General features: G+C 38.7%; 1 protein-coding gene across 1 annotated transcript; it reads right to left on the minus strand.

Moving 5' to 3' along the window:
* Nucleotides 1–1443: 1443 nt before the first annotated feature.
* Nucleotides 1444–5205, minus strand: LOC149243389 (uncharacterized). The gene is made up of 2 exons (XM_089371203.1): nucleotides 4011–5205; nucleotides 1444–3680 (listed from the first exon to the last, which is right to left on the minus strand). The coding sequence occupies exons 1-2, from the start codon at nucleotides 5203–5205 to the stop codon at nucleotides 1444–1446; spliced, it is 3432 nt and encodes a 1143-aa protein (XP_089227329.1).
* Between the last annotated feature and the right edge of the window lie 17221 nt (nucleotides 5206–22426).

Here is a 22426-nt window from a genome sequence, read left to right on the forward strand (position 1 = left end):
CCATTGCACAATTTACCAAGAGGTAGATGGATGAATTAACGAACCACATTAATAACCCTGCGTGAGACCAGCTCACTTGATCTGCACGGTTCCTCGTGGCGCACATGGGCTGACACCTGCCCATGTGAAGCGCCACCTTCGTACCCTTACGCTGATTGAACACCCGCATCCGGGATATTGAAAATTATATCTTATATGGTATATGATTATTAAATATAATATTAATAATATAGTGACTAGATATATTAATACTAGTAAAAAGATAAAATATTATAATCGTATAATATTGTAAAAGTATAATATTATAATGATCATATTTTTATAATGATGTCATAATTCAAGGTAAAATAATATATATATCAATTATTAATGGCCCTTAATACTACCATTAAATTAAAATAGTTTAATTAAAATAGTTGTAATGCTAGAAATCATAATTAATAATTTATATTAGTTTATATTTAAATTTAACCCAAATATTATAATTTAATAATAATTTTATTAATTTAATTAACCTAATTAATTATAATTTTATTAATAATTTAAAGTAAGCCTCATTTTAGAATTATGAAGGGGAGGGACGGAAAGAAGAGAGAGGATGGGGTAAGGATATTACAAGGAGAAGGTAAGGAAGGTAGGATTAAAGACTTTAAACTTCTTAAGAATTATGGAGGAGAGAAATCCAACAGTTGTTGATTTCAAGGCCATTGTATATGTTTAGATTATTAGGGTTTTTAATGATCATGAAGGCTTCTCTAAAGTTTATTTTTAAATAATGGTTTTCTCTAGCAATGATTTTGGTGTTCTCAAGGTTTATGTGGTGTTTGGTATTGTTGAAGTGTTCTACAAGGGTGGAATATCATATATGTTCATGTTTAATATCAACAACGTGCTCTTTCATCTTGATTATAAAGGATCTTCGAGTCTCTCTAATGCAGCATTTGCCACAAGAACATGCTATTCTATATATCCCTTAGTGTTGATGTGGGTCAATATAATCTTTGACGGACCTCATTTATTTTTTTTTCCGAGGAAAAAAGCACAACTTTTTATTAATACTGTAAAATGTTTTTGTACATATTGTTCAAAAGCCATGAAGTGGCTTCATAAGAACACATTCTGCTCAACCCATAGGGAGCTATTCTGCTGATATATGTAAAACTGATGGAGTCTTCCTCCCAGGAGGATGTAAAAACAGTATAAGAACATGACATAAGTAATCCTGGGGTCACCTTCTCAGAAGGATAAACAACCCCAAATAAACCAAAAACTGTAAATGTCTGTCATCCAGTGAAAATATATACAAAAAGTTAACATATAGTCTGATATCTATATGCTATAAGCCGGTACTGAAGTCTGAAAAGGAAAAAATATATACAAAGACAAAAGCCGATATACAAAATCTGAGAAAAAAGCTGTCAAAAATGTCGATCTATACTGAGATCAAAGAGCCTGTGCATAAGGGGGCTGGTCTGTTTGGAAAGACTGCCCCTGTCTGGTCTCTTCTATCGCCCAGCTGCCTGGATCCTGTTGTAGACCAGCCTTAGATAGCTGATCTGCCTCCTCATTCCTGTCCCTGTATATATGGAAAATTGAAAATCTGTTAAATAAAGTCTTCAGATAAGAAATTTCTTCAACAATTGTTTTCAAAATCTGGTTTTGACAATTTGCATTTCCATTGACCCAATTTATGACATTTTGTGAGTCTCCAAAAATCTGTATGGTGTTGATGTTTCTGTAATGAAGCCAGCATAAGAGGTATCTCAAGGCCGAAAGTTCAGCAAAGTTGTTTGTGCCAGTACCCAAACCAACAGAAGCTTTTAAAGAATGTTTCGGATTGATGTGGATATACAGCCCTGCTCCAGCTCTATTATTTTGGGAAGCCCCATCAAAATAACCACACGGAATACCCTCCTGAATATTGATATGTTTTTGTTTTGCTTTGGAATTTTTGTCCTCGGGAGGAGGCAAAGTTGAATAAATGGCTGAGATATTAGTAGCTGTAACAGAGGAAGGTGTATCCTTATCATGAAACAGACTCTTGTTTCTAGCGAGCCAAACTCCCCAACAGAAAAGAAGTGGCAGGTTCCTCATATTCCCTTCCGGATAGGATTTCCACCATTTCCTCCAAGCATCATCCAAAGGATCTTGCCCCCACTGAGCTTTAACCTTAAGAAGAGCAGTGACCTCCTCCCAGATCTTCCTTGAGAGAGCACAGGTGGTGAAGAGGTGATTGGTGGTTTCCTCATCAGATTTACATAAGGGGCATCGCCCTGGCCCAAATAAAAACCTTTTCTGTAAAGTTTCCCATGTTGGAACCTTCCTTTTTAGTATGCACCAAAGAAAGAGCCTAGACTTAGCAGGGCATTTTAATTTCCATATATCTTTTGCCCACCAATCCGGAACTCCCCAGCCTTTCTTTCCCATTAGAAAAGAATAACCATCTTTAGGAGAATACTCCCCAGAATTGCTATGTGCCCATAACAAGCAATCAGGTTCATCCTTAATCCTGATATTTGATCTTTGCAATTCTTTAATGAAGCTCGCCCATTCATTCTTCCATCTAATGTTTAACCCGAGTTCTTCATCGTCCTTCCAGGCCGGTCCCCAGATCGTGGACTGACCCACTTTTTCCACCTGATTTAGTGATGAAATACCTTTTGAATCAAGGTGTCGAAGAAGTCCTGGGGATAGGGCATAATCTTCATTGCATCCTATCCAAGGATCCCTGCCAATCCTGACCTGTCTCCCATCTCCCACTTTCCAAGCTAGTCCTAGCTCTATCACTGAAAAGGCTTCCACCGTGGCCTTCCAGACTGCTGAAGGATTTTTTACCTTCTTGTTTTGACTCCGGATCCAATCTTCCAAAGGCATTGGATCTATATACTTCCTTTTCACCACCCTGGTCCACAAATTTTCCATGGTTATTAGCCTCCACCCTGATTTTGCTGCTAATGAGATGCTGAACTCTGGGAGTCTTTTTATCCCCCATCCTCCCCATTCTTTAGGTCTGGCGACTTTGTCCCAAGCCACCCATGGTAAACCCGATGAATCCTTGTTGCCTGCCCATAGGAATCTGCAACAAATTCTTCTAATTTTCTCCATAACTCCTTTGGGGATCCAAGTTAGGGCTGCCCAATACACTGGGATAGCTAATAGGACTGATTTAATAAGGGTCAATCTACCAGCTCTGGACAGCCATCTAAAGCTCCAGTGAGATATTCGGGTTTCTATCTTTGCTATGAGCCAGTTCCAATCATCTTTTTTGTAGGCATCAGGCTTTAACCAAAAGCCCAGATATTTGAATGGAACTTCCAGAGGTTGACTAGTGAAAGGAAATAGTTCAGCCATTTGATTTCTTCTCCTTCTTTCAAAATCTGCCATACAAACTTGTGATTTCCCAGAATTTATCTGCATTCCTGTTGCTTTTAGAAATAGATCAAAGATGCATTTTAACTCCTTTAATTCACTACCAGTACCATTAGTGAAAATCAAAATATCATCAACAAAAAGAAGGTGGGTGATGAAGAGATTAATTGCAACCTCGATACCTTTTACCTTTCCCTCTCTTCTGGCTTTGTGAATCAGTCTACTGAGCCCTTCTGCCACAAGGAGGAACAGGAGGGGGGACAATGGGCACCCTTGTCTGAGGCCTCTCTGGCTGTTGAAGAAGGGGGAGGCTGCTCCGTTGACCAAAACAGCAAAGCTAACATTTGTGAAGCACCCCATGATCCAACTGACGAAAGGATAGCTGAAGCCCACATGTGTTAGTAGCATCCTTAGATATAGCCAGCTGATTCTATCATATGCTTTGGAAAGGTCAATTTTAAGAACAACTCCCTTCTTTTTCTTCATTTTGACACTGTGGATAACCTCCTGAGCAACCCCAATGGCTTCATGGATCTGTCTGCCATCGAGGAACCCAAATTGTTCCATTGATATATTCCTTGACAGGATTGGTGCGATTCTGAGTGCTATAACCTTCGAAATAATCTTGTAAATACAATTACATAAAGAGATAGGTCTAAAGTCCTCAAAACTGTCCGGCTCATCCTTCTTGGGAATTAGGGCGATAAAAGTAGAGTTAAAGGGTCTGTAGACAACTCCTTTCAATCTGGATTCTTCAACTACATCAGTTATCTCTGTTCCAATCTGTTCAAAAAAATGGAGAAACAATTCTATAGTCCAGCCATCAGGGCCTGGGCTTTTGTCTTTGCCCATAAGCTTCATAGCTGTTTCAATCTCCTCCTTAGTGACCGGGACTGAGAGGTCTTCTGCTTCATCTTCCTCAATGAATCTAGGAAAACATTGCACAGTTTTGAAAACTTCTGCGATGGTAGCCTCTCCCGGATCTGCAAAGATATTTTGAAAATGTCTTTTTCCTAAACCAGAAAGCTCTGGAAAGGAACTGACTTCTCTCCCTTCTTCATCTTTAAGGTGCCAGATAGTATTTGAAGATTTCCTTCCTTTTGCAAAATTATGGAAAAACCTAGTGTTCTCATCTCCAGATTTTAGCCAAATTGCCCTACTTTTAATCCTCCACTCTTCCTCCCTATCCAACAGAATTTTGTTTTGTTGTTTTTCCAGTTGAAAGATTCTGTCCTTTGAAACCTGTGATGAGTATCCATCTGTGTCCATACTCTCCAACTGCTTCAGCTCCTCCCTTATACTGATCAACTCCTCATTTTGTTTTAATTTTCTGTCTTTAGCCCAGGAAATTGTAGCTTTCTTCAATCTTTTTAAATTCTCCATGAATAAAAAACATTTATCCTCTCCAGCATTGGGATCAGGGTGTTCCCAATTTTCTCTAAACAGGTTGCCATATGTGGGGTCTTGAAGCCAAGCAGGATTGAATTTAAAAGGAGCCGGTGGTTTGTGAGGAGGAATAGATATGTCTAAGAAAATTGGGAAATGATCTGAATTCCCTATTTCCTCCACCCACTGTCTGATCAGAGGAGCTTTAGAAGATAAAGACTTCGTTAAAAGAAAGCGGTCTATCCTTTTGGCAATCCGTCCTTCTCCTACTCTGCGATTTCTCCATGTAGGCTTCAGCTTAGTTGGGGAGGGATCAATTAGATTCTTCTCCATGATGAGGTTAAAGAAAAAATCAGTAAGGGGGTCTTCTCTCGCAGAAGGGCCCCAAGCTTCAGCCCTACCCATAGAAAAATTTAAGTCACCTCCCATGATCATCAGCTGTGAGTTCATAATGGTTTTTGTCATCAAATCTTCCCAGAAAGATTCCCTTTATTGACAAGGCCCATAGATATTTACAAGGGTGATGGGAAAAGAGAAGTCTGGGGATATAATCTCTATGCCCAATACATTTTTCATCCCCCAGCGGTTGATGGCTTTAACCCTCCCTTCTCTATACCCAATTGCAATGCCCCCCGAATGGCCAGAGGCATCCATAGCAGTGAAAAACTACCCTGGGAGTAGGGTTTTAAGCATCGGTTCAATCTCAGAAGCCTTCCCCAGAGTTTCTTGCAGAAAAATAACATCTAGTTTAGAATTAGTTATCCAATCTTTCAAGGCCAGTTTTTTCGGCTTACTGGCCAAACCTCTGCAATTCCAAGATGTCAAGATCATTTAATAACACCCTCTGGGGGAAGAACTGCTCTAAGAACCCCTGTGATCGAATGTTGTTTTCCATCTGCCACATCCAATTTGGCTTTAAGTTTTGCCTTTGACATGTCTGATTTCCTTCCTCGTTTGTTTTTGGTACTGTTATGTAAATGTATTGGTCCCAAACCCCCTACAGACCCCCGATCCTCAAGGTTCCCTCCCGATGATCTCAGGTTATAAGGGCAAAGAGGTCGGGTTACAGGAAGGGAAAGGGGAGGCCATTTATCTTCACAATTTATATCCAATGACGGTAAAGTTTCGACTATGGTTTCCACACTCGGACATGTCATTGTATGGTCCATAATATCATCATTAAAATTAACTTGCTCTTGATTTGATAGAGAAGCAATATTTACATTAATAGATTTTTGTTCAGGAGGAATAAGAGAAGGAATAGAAGTCCCGGAAGACATACCCTTTTCCAGTTCGTTGTTTTGATCAGGATTTGCATTTTCTTCCTCAGCGAGCCCTTCCTCCGCATCCGCTTCTGTATTGGTCTCCTCCGCAGCTACCTCCGGATTCATGTCATTTACCACAGCAGCCTCCTGAGATTGATATCCTTCGTCCGCTGTCTCCTTTACATTCTCCTCTGGCTCCATATTCCTTGTTACTTGTGTTTCCAGCCCTTCGTGCTCCAACGGCCTCTGAACCTCTGCTTGTGCATTATCTCTATTAGCTGTAGTCCTTCGAAAATGTCGCCTTCTTCTCAACTGTGGGCAATCTTTTGCCAAGTGCCCATACTCATGGCACTGATGGCATCTGAATGGCAGGTACTCATAATCTAGTATCTGCTCGTATACATAGTCACCGAATTGTAGGTTGATTTTTTGCGCCAATCCTCCACTCGGGTTGAGCATTACAAGTATGCGAGCTATTGCCCTGTTCTTTGTAGTCAAAAATGACATATCTGCTTCCATATAAACCCCCAATCTGTTACCAATAGTTTTGAATACTTCCTCTGTCCAAAGGAAGGAAGGTAATCCCGGAGCTCGCACCCAGACTGGAAACTCGTCCATTCGCTCCTTAATAGCATCAAAAAGAGGGGTCCATCTCTTTAGCAGAACTGGAATGTTCCCTATGTGCCAATTCCGCTGAAGTACCCAGTCTTCCGCTTCTCTATCTTCGAATCGAAGCTTAAACCATCCCTTAGCAAGTACTAATGCTTCAAACTGTAATGGGTTATCTGATACAAAGCATTTCTCACCCCATTCTTGTAAAAAATCCGATGTGAGTTTCTTACCTCTGGCCCTGCCAACCAGGGTGCAATCTGCTACAGCTATGGCTTCTATCATGGACACCTCCATCCCAAGGATCAAATTGTCAGCAATCGCCTGGGATCTTATGGGTCTTTGCGGCTTTCTCTTCTCTCCTTTGTATCTACACTCTTCCTCCGGCGTTCTTATGCCCTTTCGACCCTCGTTCCTCGCTTTCCACCACATACTAGATGTTAGTGGATGGAAAACAAGTACCAAACTTCCACCTCTAGGACACATTACTATGCTACCTGGGCCACCTTTATGTTCCTTCAAGCTAGTGTGCCAAGCTAATTTGGGAGACGCATTACAGTTGAGTCACAGGACACTTTGGTGTGGAGAAAACTATGGAAATATTGGAGAAGTTTTTTTACTGGCCAAAATTCCAACAAGGCGCTGGAAAATATATCAGATCCTACATTGCATGTGCCATCACCAAGCCAGCCATAAAGAATCGAGGCCTATACACTCCTCTACCTACTCCCAACCATCCCTAGGAATCCATCTCCATGGACTATCTATTTGGCCTCTCATCCACCAGTCATGGTAATGAATGTGTATTTGTAGTTGTGGACAAATTTTATAAGATGGTCAAACTGGTGGCATGCAAGAAGAGTATCACAACAAAGGACATTGTCAAACTCTTCTTTGAATGAGTGTGGGTACATTTCAGGATCCCATAGGGCATTATATCATATTGGGATAGCAGGTTCTTGACCACATTCTGGTCGAGCCTTTGGTCATTATTGGACGCCAAGCTCACCAAGTCGACTGCATTCCATCCCTAGACTGATGGCTAGACAAAGGTCATAAACAAGATGATTGTGCACATACTACGCATGTAAAAATCCAAACATACATGAACATGGGATGAGAGCCTTATTTATGTGCAACCCAACTATAACATATATCTTCATAGCTTAACGGGCCACATCCCCTTTCAAGTGGGTTGGATTTCAACCATTGTGTCTGATTGATGTTACCATGCCTCAAGCGACTACATAGGCAGAATCCACACATGTACAGTCTATGGTTGATCAAGCAACCAAATTTATTGAACACATCCAATACATCCACCAGGAAGTTCATGAAATCTTGGATAAATCCAATTCCAAGTACAAACAACGACATGATCAACATCAAGTGCCACATAAGTTTCAAGCGGGTGACAAATTTTTCTTGCATTTGTAGAAGAAACACCTTGTCGGAGCCCATAGGAAGCTCTAACCACTCCAATATGGGCCTTACACCACCACCAAGGTTGTGCGAGACAATGTTTTTGATCTCATCATTCCCCCATTCCTTGGTCTGCACCCAATGTTCAATGTGGACAACCTTTGGCCATACTTTCTTCCTTTGCTTGACACATCAAACATTGTTGAATAATTGACACCAATAGAGCTCAACCCAGACTACATGGAATAGGACACAACTGATTGGATCATGGACACACATATTAAGAACAATCACCAACATAGGATCCAAATGTATTGGGTTGTCAAAGTTGACCAAATCCTGCACCAAGGAAAGTGGCTCACTAGGGACCAAGTTTAGCAGAAATTTACCCATCTCATGGAGACACTCAAAGCAATGGGGCCCATTTCTTCCTAAGGGGGGAGGACTGATCCAGGTTGATATTGGTGGCCACCCGCCTATTCCACTTGGACTCCCAACACTATTTCCTTTCAATTTCATAATTTCTAACACATTTACTATTTTCGCAGTTTTTCGAGTCCTAAACTTCCGGAGCTGTTTTGAGGTCCAAAAAGACGTTTTCGGGGGAAAATGAAGAGATCAAAAAAGTGCCAAAGTTTGTTTTAAATGTTCTACTTTTTCCTCCTCGCAGATACCTTCGAAACAAGGTATTATGATAGCCAAACAAAGATCATATGCTAGAGTTACGACCCTAGGAATTTGGTGGTCCAACATACCCCAACAGGGCCCACAAACTTTTGGCGCTTTAGCTCTTAGGGTTAGGTTTTTGGATGTTTAGGGTTTTCCCTTATTTTTCAATAATAAAAATGCCTTATATATTCATTGTAACACAATTTTGAAGTCATGTAGCTGTCACATATCTTCTTAGAGATAGCTTCTCGAGCTAGTTTATTTCCATTATGCATGTAAATAGTTTTAAGTATTTGTTATTAATTAATTGAACTTTAATTTTCATTGTAGCTCTACGTTTTTATTTAGAATTATATTCCATTTTGGTTTTGCATAAATCTGGATCATGGTCACGACTGATAGAGAACACATAGATATGCTCTTCGCCCCCTTTTGAGCTCAAGGGAGGGGAATGGAATCAGAGAGCTTCTAGGGTTGGGGGAACTCTGAAAAATAGGTGTGTGTGATCCTTACACCTTGTGGTAAGTCTATATCTCTCCTATTTTCACTATAGGGTGTCTGTGATCCTTGTCACTCATTGAAAGTTAGGTATCTTCCCTTACTATCAAGTTTTGGACATGACAGAGCATAGCCCAGTATGCACCATACCCAGAAACTAGGCTTGCTAGCATTGCCACCCATATGAATAATGGGTGAGGAGGCTTGGGTGTGTGAGTGATCCTTACCATTTATGGTAAGTGGTATCTCTTCCAAGTGATGGGATGCAAGTGTTCTACCACTTAATTCTTAAGGATCAAGGTGGGAAGGCTAACAGACAATAGGTGTGTGTGATCCTTACCCTTTGTGGTAAGTATGTATCTCTCTTATTATCACTGTAGGGCATGCTTGATCATTGTCACTTTTGGCAAGTGGTATCTCCCCATACTTTTAAGTATGAGACTTGCCTGAGTGGATCATTCTTCTTCTTCTTTAGATCGAGACATCATTGTTCAATTCATGATCAAAGGAGACAAGTTGAGATGAGATGTGATGAGATAGGTGTCTTGTTGATGCAACTGAGATGAAGGTCATGAAGCTTGACTTGGAGACTAGTAGGTTTTAGAGGATCTTTATCCTTGAGGTAAATTGATCTCCCCTACTGTCGGTTATGGATTATTCTTCTTCAATGAGACGAGATGAAACATGATGAATTAGATGTGTACATCCAAGATGAGACTTAAGATGCAGATGGAAATTCCTCCCTAGCTGAGAGAGAGTGTTAAAATTTGGGGCAATTGTGGGATGAATTTCCCATGAGAAACCAAACTGCCCCAAGGAGAACACACTAACCCCAAATGAATCCCATCCTACACTAAAGGAAAATTCAATTATTATTAATGTGGCACAAATAAACATTGACAGGCAACTATTAAGGCACGTGGAAAATATATTTAATATTTTTATGAGTAAATTTGAATTTAATATTCCCTCCAAAAGATTACAATTCGACCTCTCAACATTTCATGTCAGATTTCCCAAGGGTTGTATCTTTCATAGGTGGCAACAACTATAAATTGGCATTAATCCTCCCTCATATGGCACATGAGTCTAATACTTTTGTGGATCAAACTTCTCTGAGGGTCGCATTATTTTTTGTGATTCACATTACCTTATGAGGCTCACATTCCATTTTCTGTGGAACATATTATATCCGTGGCTTGCTTTGTCTAAGGTTCACATATAAATTATAGTGTCTCTACTATGAGGTCCACATTATTTGTTTATGGCTCACACTCTATATATGTGCATCACATATGGTTCATTTATATATTTGTGGCTTGCTAGATCACATTGTATCAGTGGCTTACATTAATTTTTGTTGTTCGTTTATATATCTATGGTTTTATTATAAACCTATGAATCAAATTAAATTTTTGTGACTCACATTGTAGTTGTATTGTTATACCTAGGGCTCACACTGTTAATCTCTTTAGCTTGCTTCATCTCTATGGCTCACAATTGTACCTCAGTGGCACACATCTATCTATGTGTTTTCCTTTGTTTTTGTTAGGGTAGCAATCCGATAATTATAAAGGACAATATATATGGTAGTGATAACAATATGGTGGTAATAACTATAATATACGACAAAGTAACCTTTGATATGGAAATAACCTTCTATGACAGTGACCTTTATGAATGACTATAACAATGACCTTTTTTTAATAACAATGACCTTGGTGTATGGCTATGATAGTGACCTTGATCTACATGGCAGTAACGCGGAGGCATGACAATGACCTTTGCTATGGTTGTGATATGGCTGTGATAATATATGGCAGAGTGACTTCTGATATGGCATGAGATTAAATGTTGATATGGAAGTGACCTTGACATAACAATGACCTTGATATGACAATGAAAACATTAATCCAGATGACAATGATAACAATATGTCTACAATACTCTTGATGATAGTGGTAATAGTAATTTCTCTAATTACTAAGTTATGACAATGACTTATGATAGTGCCCTATGACAATTATAACAATGCCTTGTGACAGTGCCTTATGACAATGATGTGACAATTGTGACAATATCTCTATGACAATGATGTGTAACAATGCCTCTAAGACATATATGACAATGATCACTTTGGAAGCTCAGATTTACCACAGTCAAATTTTAAGAATTTCTATGTTTCGGGTCCATAAGTGGATCTATCATTAGGACAAAAATTCCTGAGAAAATAGTGTGGAAAGAACAACATCTTTATAAAAGAAATGAGAAGCTAAAAAGAGAAAGGAAAAAATGTCTTCTCAATAAATAGTAAAAACCCTAATTATAACCTAATTAATTTCTAATAATTTATAGGGGGGTATAGTAATATATTAATATATTGAAAATTATATCTTTTTTTTTTTTTTTTTCTCAATCTGTCTACTTCTATTATTATACAAAAAGATTCAAAATGTTACAGCAAGGCCATAGCCTTGAAAATCTTGCCATGAGATTGACAATTAGCACAGCTGAACACCTTCCAAAAATGGTGGACTTCCATCTGTTACATCTTCTCCTAAGACTCTAAGTCTTGTGAAACAGACAAGCTGAAACAAACAACTATTGCACTGTTGGGCAGCGCTGAACATGGACAAATAGACATAGATCCAAACTGTCGACACAGAGACATATAGACACATACTATGACCTGACACAGGCAGAATTGCGAGTTCCAAAAACAGAGTAATGCGCCTACTTCTTAGGCTGCCGAGAGCAGAGTGCCATCCAAGATCAGTCGTCATCCATAGTGTAGGGTTCCTCCACTACCCTGCACCCAAATTGCAAAGAGTCTTCCGAGTCTGAGCGAAGGACCACCGAGCCGGTTGGGACTCCCGGAGCAGGCTCGCTTGGACCATCAGGGGCGGCTTGAGTCGCCAAGGAGGAACTTCCCATGACCGGGTGTTGAGTGTCAATTGGAGGTGCTGTCCCTTGTTCTGGCGGAATTGCCTGATGAGCTGCTGCCTGGCCGCTGAGATTTGCACAATTTTCAATAGTAACAGAGACTAAGAAAGTGGAATTGGCAAGAGTGTAGGGGATACGATAGCGGACTGTTGGATGCGCCGCATGCTCACATTCAACCAGCCTTCCACGCCCATGACCTCTGCCTCTTCCAGCTCTGGAAACTTGAGGGCGATTTTGCTCAGGTGCCACCTCAACTGAGGAGGAGGGAGAGATGGGGGCAGACCTCTCTGAGGTGGCGCGTCCACGGGAGCCTCTGCGTCTGCTACCCATTCTTGGACGCTCTCTCGGCATTGCAGTATACAATGTATTGACCAGCGCACAAATACACAGAGGGGAGCAACTAACCAGAACGTGAGCTCGTTGAACTGGAGCTAAATTCCTGTGAAACACTCTCGAGTCTGAGACGGAGATGGACTTGGGCACAGAGAGTGAATGCCCCTGAGCTACCAACAGGACCGCAGAGGAGTGCGAAGTGGTAGCAGAGGGATGCGAAGAGGCCGCCGAGGAATGCCAAGAAACCGCAGAGGAATGCGAGGAGGTCGCTGGAGCACAGACATTATGAAGCGCCATTGCACAATTTACCAAGAGTTAGATGGATGAATTAACGAACCACATTAATAACCCTGCATGAGACCAGCTCACTTGATCTGCACGGTTCCTCGTGGCGCGCATGGGCTGACACCTGCCCATGTGAAGCGCCACCTTCGTACCCTTACGCTGATTGAACACCCGCATCCGGGATATTGAAAATTATATCTTATATGGTATATGATTATTAAATATAATATTAATAATATAGTGACTAGATATATTAATACTAGTAAAAAGATAAAATATTATAATCGTATAATATTGTAAAAGTATAATATTATAATGATCATATTTTTATAATGATGTCATAATTCAAGGTAAAATAATATATATATCAATTATTAATGGCCCTTAATACTACCATTAAATTAAAATAGTTTAATTAAAATAGTTGTAATGCTAGAAATCATAATTAATAATTTATATTAGTTTATATTTAAATTTAACCCAAATATTATAATTTATTAATAATTTTATTAATTTAATTAACCTAATTAATTATAATTTTAATTAGTAATTTAAATAAAGTGTCATTTTAGAATTATGAAGGGGAGGGATGGAAAGAAGAGAGAGGATGGGGTAAGGATATTACAAGGAAAAGGTAAGGAAGGTAGGATTAAATACTTTAAACATCTTAAGAATTATGGAGGAGAGAAATCCAACAGTTGTTGATTTCAAGGCCATTGTCTTTGTTTAGATTATTAGGGTTTTTAATGATCTTGAAGGCTTCTCTAAAGTGTCTTTTTAAATAATGGTTTTCTCTAGCAATGATTTCGGTGTTCTCAAGGTTTATGTGGTGTTTGGTATTGTTGAAGTGTTCTACAAGGGTGGAATATCATATATGTTCATGTTTAATATCAACAACGTGCTCTTTCATCTTGATTATAAAGGATCTTCCAGTCTCTCTAATGCAGCATTTGCCACAAGAACATGTTATTCTATATATCCCTTAGTGTTGATGTGGGTCAATATAATCTTTGACGGACCTCATTTATTTATGGGGGGTTTTCATTGGTTTGAAAGCAATGGAAAATTATTTCTTTCTTAAATTATGACAATTCTATCAGTCATATTTTTGATGTATGGAAGATGATTTCTTTTGCATACAGGTTGAGGTTCACGTGGGTGGAGCCTTCTTTTCTCTAATTTTTTGAAATCTTTTCTAATATCTTTTTCTTTGTAGAAAATATTCTTGAAGGCCTTGATTAGATGGTTCTTTTCTTGGTCATTGTGTTAAATGTCGGAAATTCTAAGGCCTCATATGGCAAGAGTGTTAAGAACACTAGTAATTTGTGAGGGGTGATAGCGGGAATTCACATGGAGGAAACTGTCAGTATGAGTCTTATTTCTTTAGACCCGGTGTTCTAAGGTTCCATCAGCTTTTTCAGTGACTAATACATCAAGGAAAGGTATGCTATCATTTTCTTCAGTTTCCATGATAAATTTAATGTTCTTTGATCTAGTATTAAGGTGTTTGAGAAAATTTTCAAGTTCAGTATTGTTATAAGACCATTTGACATTGGTGTTATCAACATATCTTTTCCACCAACCTGGCTTTAATGGGTAAGATTCAAGGGAATTATTTTCAAAATTTTCCATAAAAAGGTTCACAACAATGGGAGAAGGGGGGAACCCATTGCTACTCCAATGGTTTGTTCATAGTATTTACCTTGGAAGCTGAAGAAATTGAGCATAAGAAAACCTAAACAAGATTGGAAGTTTGAGGATCAACCACTTATTTGATAGAATTGATTGCTTCAACAAGAGGAATCATGGTGTAGAGAGACACCACATCAAAGCTTATAAGTCATTCCTTATTCTCAACTTTATCTTTTTCCATTATTTTCAAAAATTCACTAGAATCTTTGATAAAAGAATCTGAATTACTTACAACAGGGTTAAGGATCTTGGAGTCAAATTTTGCAAGTTCATATGTGGGGGAGCCAATAATTTTGACAATAGGTCTCAATAAAACATCATCTTTATGGATTTTAGGGAGACCATAAATTCTTGGAGTAATTTTGTAACAACCTTGGGTTGATTTTCCATGTAAATAAAATAAGACCAAGGTCATGGGACACATGTTCCAGCTAAATTTTGGGCAAAACATAGTGATGTGGTATCATTTGTGATTAATTAAGGGTTATGGAAATTCGCAAAGAAAAAGTGGAAATAATTGGCATTTTATTTATGAAAATAAAGGAAAATATGAGAAAAGGAAGGTGAAGAGACACAAATTTGCATGAGAAGGAAATTGAAGAAAGATGAAGGAAAATGAAGAAAATAGAGGCCTTAATGATAAAAAAGGCTTATGAGGATCAATTCACAACCTTTTGTCAATTCAGTTTTAGAGCTCTCTTCCATTCTCTCATTCTCTCATACTCTTGCACACTTAGAGAATTCTTGGAGCATGCTTGGAGCACTCTAGTATTCACTTGTATTTGGAGAAAGAAGGCAAAGGAAAGCATGAAATTGCAAGGAAAGAGTTGGATCAACAACAACAAATGGATTGATTTGCAGGTAACAATTGCATGTGTGATTTCCTTGCTGATTTATGGATGCATGACATATGCGTGTGATTTTATGGTTATGTGTTGTCATTGGCATGTAGATTTTCCTAAAGTGATAGTGGTTTTAGTCTTGCCATACCATTTCCTGGATAACCATGGTGTTGTGGGTTTTTCTACCTGTTTTTCCAATGGCGTTCATGTTACTAATGGTTGTGGATTGGAACAAACGCTCTGGAAGCCCTGGAACAACTTGGGTTGAATTACTAGTCCTGGAGCCTAGGTTGGGACAAGCACTCTAGAGCCCTTGGTGGGCTAAGATATTAGTGCCTGGAGATGGGTTGGAAAAGCAATCTGGAGCCTTGGAAGGTTGTGGGTTGAGTTACTAGTTCCTGGATCCTTGGAAAACTTGGATAGAGATCGATTTGGTTGATGTTAATAATGTTCGACTGTACAAGTGGAATCTCTGTGGATGAGGGTTGAGGTGGTTTGGCCTTTGGAAGCCCCGGTTTGGTTTTGTTTTGGTTTATTCCATGAGGTCCCACATTCATGCTTGGAATATGGTGCGGGGATGATTAGCTAAAAGAGAGATTTAGTTCAGCCTAATCTATGGTCGAGTGGTACGTGGAAGCCCCTAACTTGGTTTGTATTTTCATATATTAATAAGAACTATTTTGCTACTGTGATTCACGTCAACTTGTAGCAATTGTATTGGTGATACTATGGCTGAGTTTCCATAGTTCTTATTCTAGTTATTTTATGGCTATATGCTAGTTATATGATGTGTACCATCTAGGAATCTTGTCATGAATTGTTTAGTTGTTGATTGGTTGATAAATGTATGGAATAACAAGTGTTGTTACAACTATGTGGAGAGGGAGTAAATCCTTCTTGGTGATTCTTAGATGAATCTGAGACTCTTATGATTAGATATGCATTCATGACCTATAGCTTACATGTTTGGCATGTGTTTGAAGAAATGTATGTTATGGACTAGGCATGTCCTGGGTCAGTTCTTGTTTAAGTTTTGTATGAAAAAATTTATCATTCTGAGAAGTTACAGGTAGTGGTCTAGAGGATGGCCTAGAAAAATGGCTCACATCTCGGGACCACACCCTATTAACTATAAATTTTGGGATATAACTGCATGGAGGCAGTGTTGTGCATGCGGTTGGAGGCCTATAATCGAACCCAAGCCTTGTCATGGATGTGGTTGTGGGCTTAGGGCAGTTAAAAGAGCCCCAACTCAGGGTTTGGTCACCTAAGGTGGTCCTTTTTCCCTTGAGTGTCTTGTAACCCTGAGGGATTTTGTGAGTTGTCAATTTGCTGACCCCACTTCCATAATTAGAGTTACAAATTTCACAATTAGGGGTAAGTAAATTTTTAGTCCATTCATCCAAGTTATAATTCTTGATGATCTTTTTAATCTCTTTAATAATATGAAAATGGTAACAGAAACCCTAGGACAATGATACAAAAGTATGAAAGTGACAATCATGTATATTGTGCTTGTATGGAAACATGATATGGGGGCCTATGCATGCCTCTCTAATATTCTTATTTGATGTTGGATTGGCCCTAAGTGGCCTAGTTTGCTTTACGATGAAATACTTATGTCTCAAGATATGGTACTTTGTATCTCAACTGAATATTTGATGAATATGTAATAGAAGAAGAAGAATTGATTATGGGTTTTCACCCTTGTGGGGTTTTTCCTTGGTCTCTGACCAAAAATGATCTGGATTGGATCATTATATTATTTTTCATCCATCTTGATGCATTAAAAGTGGAAAAAGTGGAGGTATCAACGCATGAGACCATTTTTACCGACGAGACTGAGTTTGGAAAAACGAGGCCTAAAACCCTCTGGGATCAGGTTGAGGCATCAAACAATGTTTTTCTTGGGTAAATTTTTTCCACTTTATCATTGTACCTTTACATGATATTCTATACACAAATATCTTTCCAACGATGCAATAAGCTTGTCAATCAGAGTCCGTATGCAAAAGTTATGCCACTCAGAAGTTGACCTTATTGTTTTCATCACCATGGTTCAAGAGGATGCCGCTTCAGCCCCAATTATTCATGGAAAAGGGGCTAGCTAGATGATTGTGATGTACAATAATATAGAGGAGTCTATATTGTAACTTTGGTTAAGAGTTGAGGTAGTTATACCTAACCACTAGTAGCCTATGAGGTTGTGTATTAACCAAGCCACTAGAAGAAAGAGACATTCCATTCTTTCGAGCGCATTTGTTACATATTTGAGAAAAATAGCCAAGAGGGATAAGAAGTAGAGCACAAAGAGAGGATTTTTGCACTGTAGCAGCCCATGGGCCATAATCCATACTTCTTTGTACATGCAACCATATTTCCAAATAGAGAAAGAGAGCAGAGTGGCCTCACCTTTTAATTGGATTTTCTCCCAAAAGGGTTTCGAAGAGAATATATTGTGTCTTATGTGTGTGTAAGATTTTATTTTTCTATTTTCTATTTTCTACGTAATTTCCATTCGCATGCATGCATTAATTACGATAAAATCTACACATCTAGAAATTTAATAAAAACTGTAATAATGTAGAATTATATATTTTTAATATAATATTATCAAATTTGTTGTGACGAACTGTCGAGTGGAATATCCATGAAAATTTATGGATAAAAATTTCCGCTGTCTCTATTGTGTATGCTTTTCTTCTATTGCTCCTTTCTATTCCATTGCATTGTTGATGTTTATTGTTCTCTCTACATAATTGGTAATGATGATATGATGTTATGGGGTGAATGTAATGTGAAAATGTTGAAAAGCACAATTATCCATAACAGAGAACAAAATAGCCCTAAAAATTAACACCCATGTTCATGGATGCTAGGAGTTATACATACACAAAATCTGCACGATCACCTCGTTGATGCCCTCTATATGACTGTCAATCTTGGAGTGGAATGTAGTTTATTTGGTGACTTTGCTATCCATCAATGACCAAAGGCTTGACCAAAATGCACTTAGGAACCTACTATCTAGATTTTATATGATGGTTTATGGGATGCCAAAATGTATTCACACCTGTTTGGAGAAGATCTTGGCAATGAATTCTGCTGTGATACTCTTCTTGCAAGTATTTAGAATGGCCATCCTAGAAAATCTATCAACAACCATAAACAAATATTCATTACCATGATTAGTAGAAATAAGGCCATACATATAGTCCATTGAGATGGATTCCCAAGGCTAGTTAGGAGTAGCCTGACGAGTGTACATGCCTTACTTCTTAATCGCTGGTTTAGCAATGGAAAGGGATGGTGTAGGACATGATTTACTCACTAAAATTTTGTCAAAGTTTTAGTCAATAAAAATACTTATGTAGTATTGCCACCGTCTTATGCACACCAAAATTCCTTGCTACCTAACTATAATGTGCCTCCTAGATCAGGTTGGTATGCTCACTTAAATGAACACAAAGGTGTCCTAGGTAGCACAAAAATGCATCCTAATGGTGGAAGTCTGGAACTTTCTTTCCCGCCATCAACATCTTGTATTTAGCAACGAATTTTGAGTCACTATTGTATAACTGTGACCACCCATATTCCTCGTGCCCACAAGAGTTGAGAACTATGGTCAGTGCCACAAACGAGGGCTGAATGAGGAAGTCTATGACATGTTTGATGTTACCCTTCTTATATTTTATGTTTAAAGGGAATTACTGTAGGTGTGTGGACTATTTATGATGGTGGTAGTTCTATAAATTCCCTTGTGTCTGCATAATTTGTAGAGGGGTGTGATCAATTTGGATGATTGTCTCTTTCCCTAGAATATAACGTTTCCATTTCCCATAGGCTTGCATAATAGAATACATCTCCTTATCATATGTGGGGTATATCCAGACAATATCAAAGAGTGTTCTTGTGTCTTTCTTTGTCTTCTCATTACCATTATTTGTTTGCAATTTAGAAGGGTTGTCCTGGGGTGGTCAAAGCTGGCTCTATCCTTTGTTTTGCGATTTGGGGATGCCCCACCCTACTTCTGCTATAAAGGATTCATAGACCCAAAGTATCACTTCTTTTGTTTTGATTTTTATAGCATATTGGTATGTTGTGCCAAGTGAGAAGATGCCCAAGAAATCCATTTATATCTAGATGTATCTATGCAGACAACCACAGTACTTGAGCTCTTGATGCCACTTAGAGTCTTTGCTACCTAGCTTTGTGCTCAAGGTATGAAAAATATTTGCCAAATTTGGCACTGATTGGTCCCTTTTCAGTCATTGTTTGGTCCATCTCATGTACTAGTGTTCGTAGATTCCAACAAGGTGATATTATTCCTTAATAACATTGTTAAAAGAGTCCCAAGTAGGTGTGATTGAAAATAGCGCGGATTCCTCCATGGCCTTTTGCTCATGGTAAATTTCACTCCAACTATTGACAAGGGGGGCATCCTTAAGGAGTGAAACGGTAATATTTTTTTAATTAGAAAATTTGTGGATAGAAAAATAGCCTTCTAGCAGATTTAACCATTTTTCTATAACATCTACATCTATCCGACCTTCAAATTTAGGAATATCGAAATTAACTTGTACAAGGTGGCACCTTCAAAGTGGCTACTTGATGAAGATTTATTACTTATTGGAATTCACTAAAGAATCCGAGAAAAAATATCCATCGACTCACTACTTTGTCACTCTAGGGATTCCTTGAGAAACAATTTAATAGGATCTCTGACTTGTCATCTTTCTTTTCTTCCACCATGGGAGGCTATCGAGGTTAGCTAGGATAGTATTGCAAGCACTCAAGAAATTTGAGTCCTAACTCCTTATATCTCGAAGTCATTGGGGACATGCACAAAAAAAAAATAAAGAGTAAACTGCTCTGAAACCACTAATCCGAATTTTTGAAGGGAACAAAATGATAAACAAATTTATAACTAAATACAAAGATACAATGAAACATGACATTTGTTAATAAATGGAAAATGTTGAAATTGTATATATGCATAATTAAAGTGAACTAGCTTGAATGGTGGTAGCTTATCTCTAAGAGGAGATGTGACAACTATGCGCCTTCCCCCAATTGTCTTACAATGAGGCTCGAAGGCCTTTTTATCATTATGAAGCAAAGATAAACTCTATACATCCAAAAACCTAGCCCTAAGAGTTGAAGCATCAAAAGGCTTGAGGGCCTTGATGGGGTAAGTTGGAACATCAAATTTTTGGGGTTGTAACTTTGGCATACGATCTTCATTTTGTGCTCTCAATAGCCTATTGAAAAAGTCTAACCAAGAAGTACATTTTTCGACTATACTTGATAGTCATAGAGTGCTTGTTTCCCAAAAAAACATCGTTTAGGTCCTCAAAACGACTCCAAAAGTTCAATACCTAAAAAATTGTAGAAAAATTGCCAAAATAGAAAATTGTGCTATGATCCAGTGGAATAGGTGGGTTGCCATCAATATCCATTAGGATCATCAACATGGAAAACTACTTAGTATTAATGATGTACAGTTTCATCTAAGGAAATGCAATGACAAGGTCTCCATGCTAGCAAAGAAGGTAGTCGACTTAGAAATTTCAACTCTAAGGAGGAGATAGGGGTACTTGATACTATTCAAGTGAATTCTCCACCTAGTTAAATGATTACTCTCTTAGTTTCTACTTTCCATACTAAGAGTAGCAAAGTTGTCAAATGATAGGACTCAATCTTATAGTAAATTTATAGACTTTATCACACTCTTTTGTTTATATGACCATGTCATATTATATGCATTGTTTACATTGCCAATGGTAACCCTTCTATGCCACTAGTATAGTTTCCCTAGTGGTAGGAAAGTTGTCATAGAAGGAATACTCGATGTCTTTGTTTTCAATTAATATAAATATTTGTCTAACATTACCAAAAAAATTGTAGTAAAATAGAACATATAATTGTAATAAAATAAAAACCACGATTTTTGCGGCGAGAGGCACTCTACATGATCCAAGTGATTCCAGGGACACACACAGGACAAAGAGGGCTTATGGAAGCTCAAAAATAAAATTAATCTGAATGCTTTCAAACTAGCACCAAAGCGTAGATCTTGTCGTCCTGATCACAACGATGCAAATGGTTCGTTAATCCAAGCTCGTATGAGGGAGAACGAGCCAGTCAAAGTTGGACTGTGGGCCAAGTTTAAGTGTCCTACAATTTGACCGACCTCGGGGCATGAAACCTAGCTCCTAAAAGAGGGTGAATTTGTTGGATCATTAATTTGTCTAATATTCCCTATATTAGACAAATTTGAAAAATATGTATTATACAAAAAAAAAAAATATAAATGAGGTGGCGGGCCACCACCCCCACCACCCCGAAACTATATTACAAATTTTACTATTAAAAGGTCGATGGGCCATGACCCCCACCGGCCTAGCTGCACCAAATATTATTTAAATATGGCCGATGGGCCATGACCCCTGTCTGCCCCTAACCAACCCACCGTATAAACCATAATACATTAAACATTAATAATGGGGTGGGCGGGCCACCTCAGGTGGACCCGGACCACACCCACAAAAAAATCCATACATATGACATCACTTAAAAAGAGGCTAGTGGGAGTTGAACCCACGGCTGGCGGGAGGGCCGGACCCACTCATGCGACAGCTCCATGGTACAACAAACCTTAAATGCACCAACCGTTGCCCCCATTTAATACAAGGTGTTGTAGAGGATTATTGGGTAGGCCGCCCAATGCGGACCCGACCCCCCAAAACAACATATTTGCGGTTTCTTTTTAAAAGATAAATATTTTAACATGGAGGAGTCGGGGTTTGACCACCTGACCTCCTCCACCAAATTCAGAATTTCTAACCAATCCACCTAAACGACGTTTTTGAAAAGTTCACCCAAAAATTTATATATGAACCTATCGTTTGTTCACTGTGCCCAACATGGAGGAGTTGGGAGTGTACATGAAAATTGAGACATAATTTTTTAATTAATTTATTGCAGGTGGAACCATGAGCCCAAAGAAGAGGCAGGTGGAACCATGATTGGGCGAAATTCTTAGGAGGGAGAAATTTTTGCAGTGTCCAAATTGGACCAAATTTATGTCGATCTTACACCTCTCAATGACAC

Source organism: Pinus tabuliformis, chromosome 8 (genome assembly GCF_031772625.1).
Source record: "Pinus tabuliformis cultivar Carrire ecotype Pingquan chromosome 8, CPIR1, whole genome shotgun sequence".
Lineage (NCBI taxonomy): Eukaryota > Viridiplantae > Streptophyta > Pinopsida > Pinales > Pinaceae > Pinus > Pinus tabuliformis.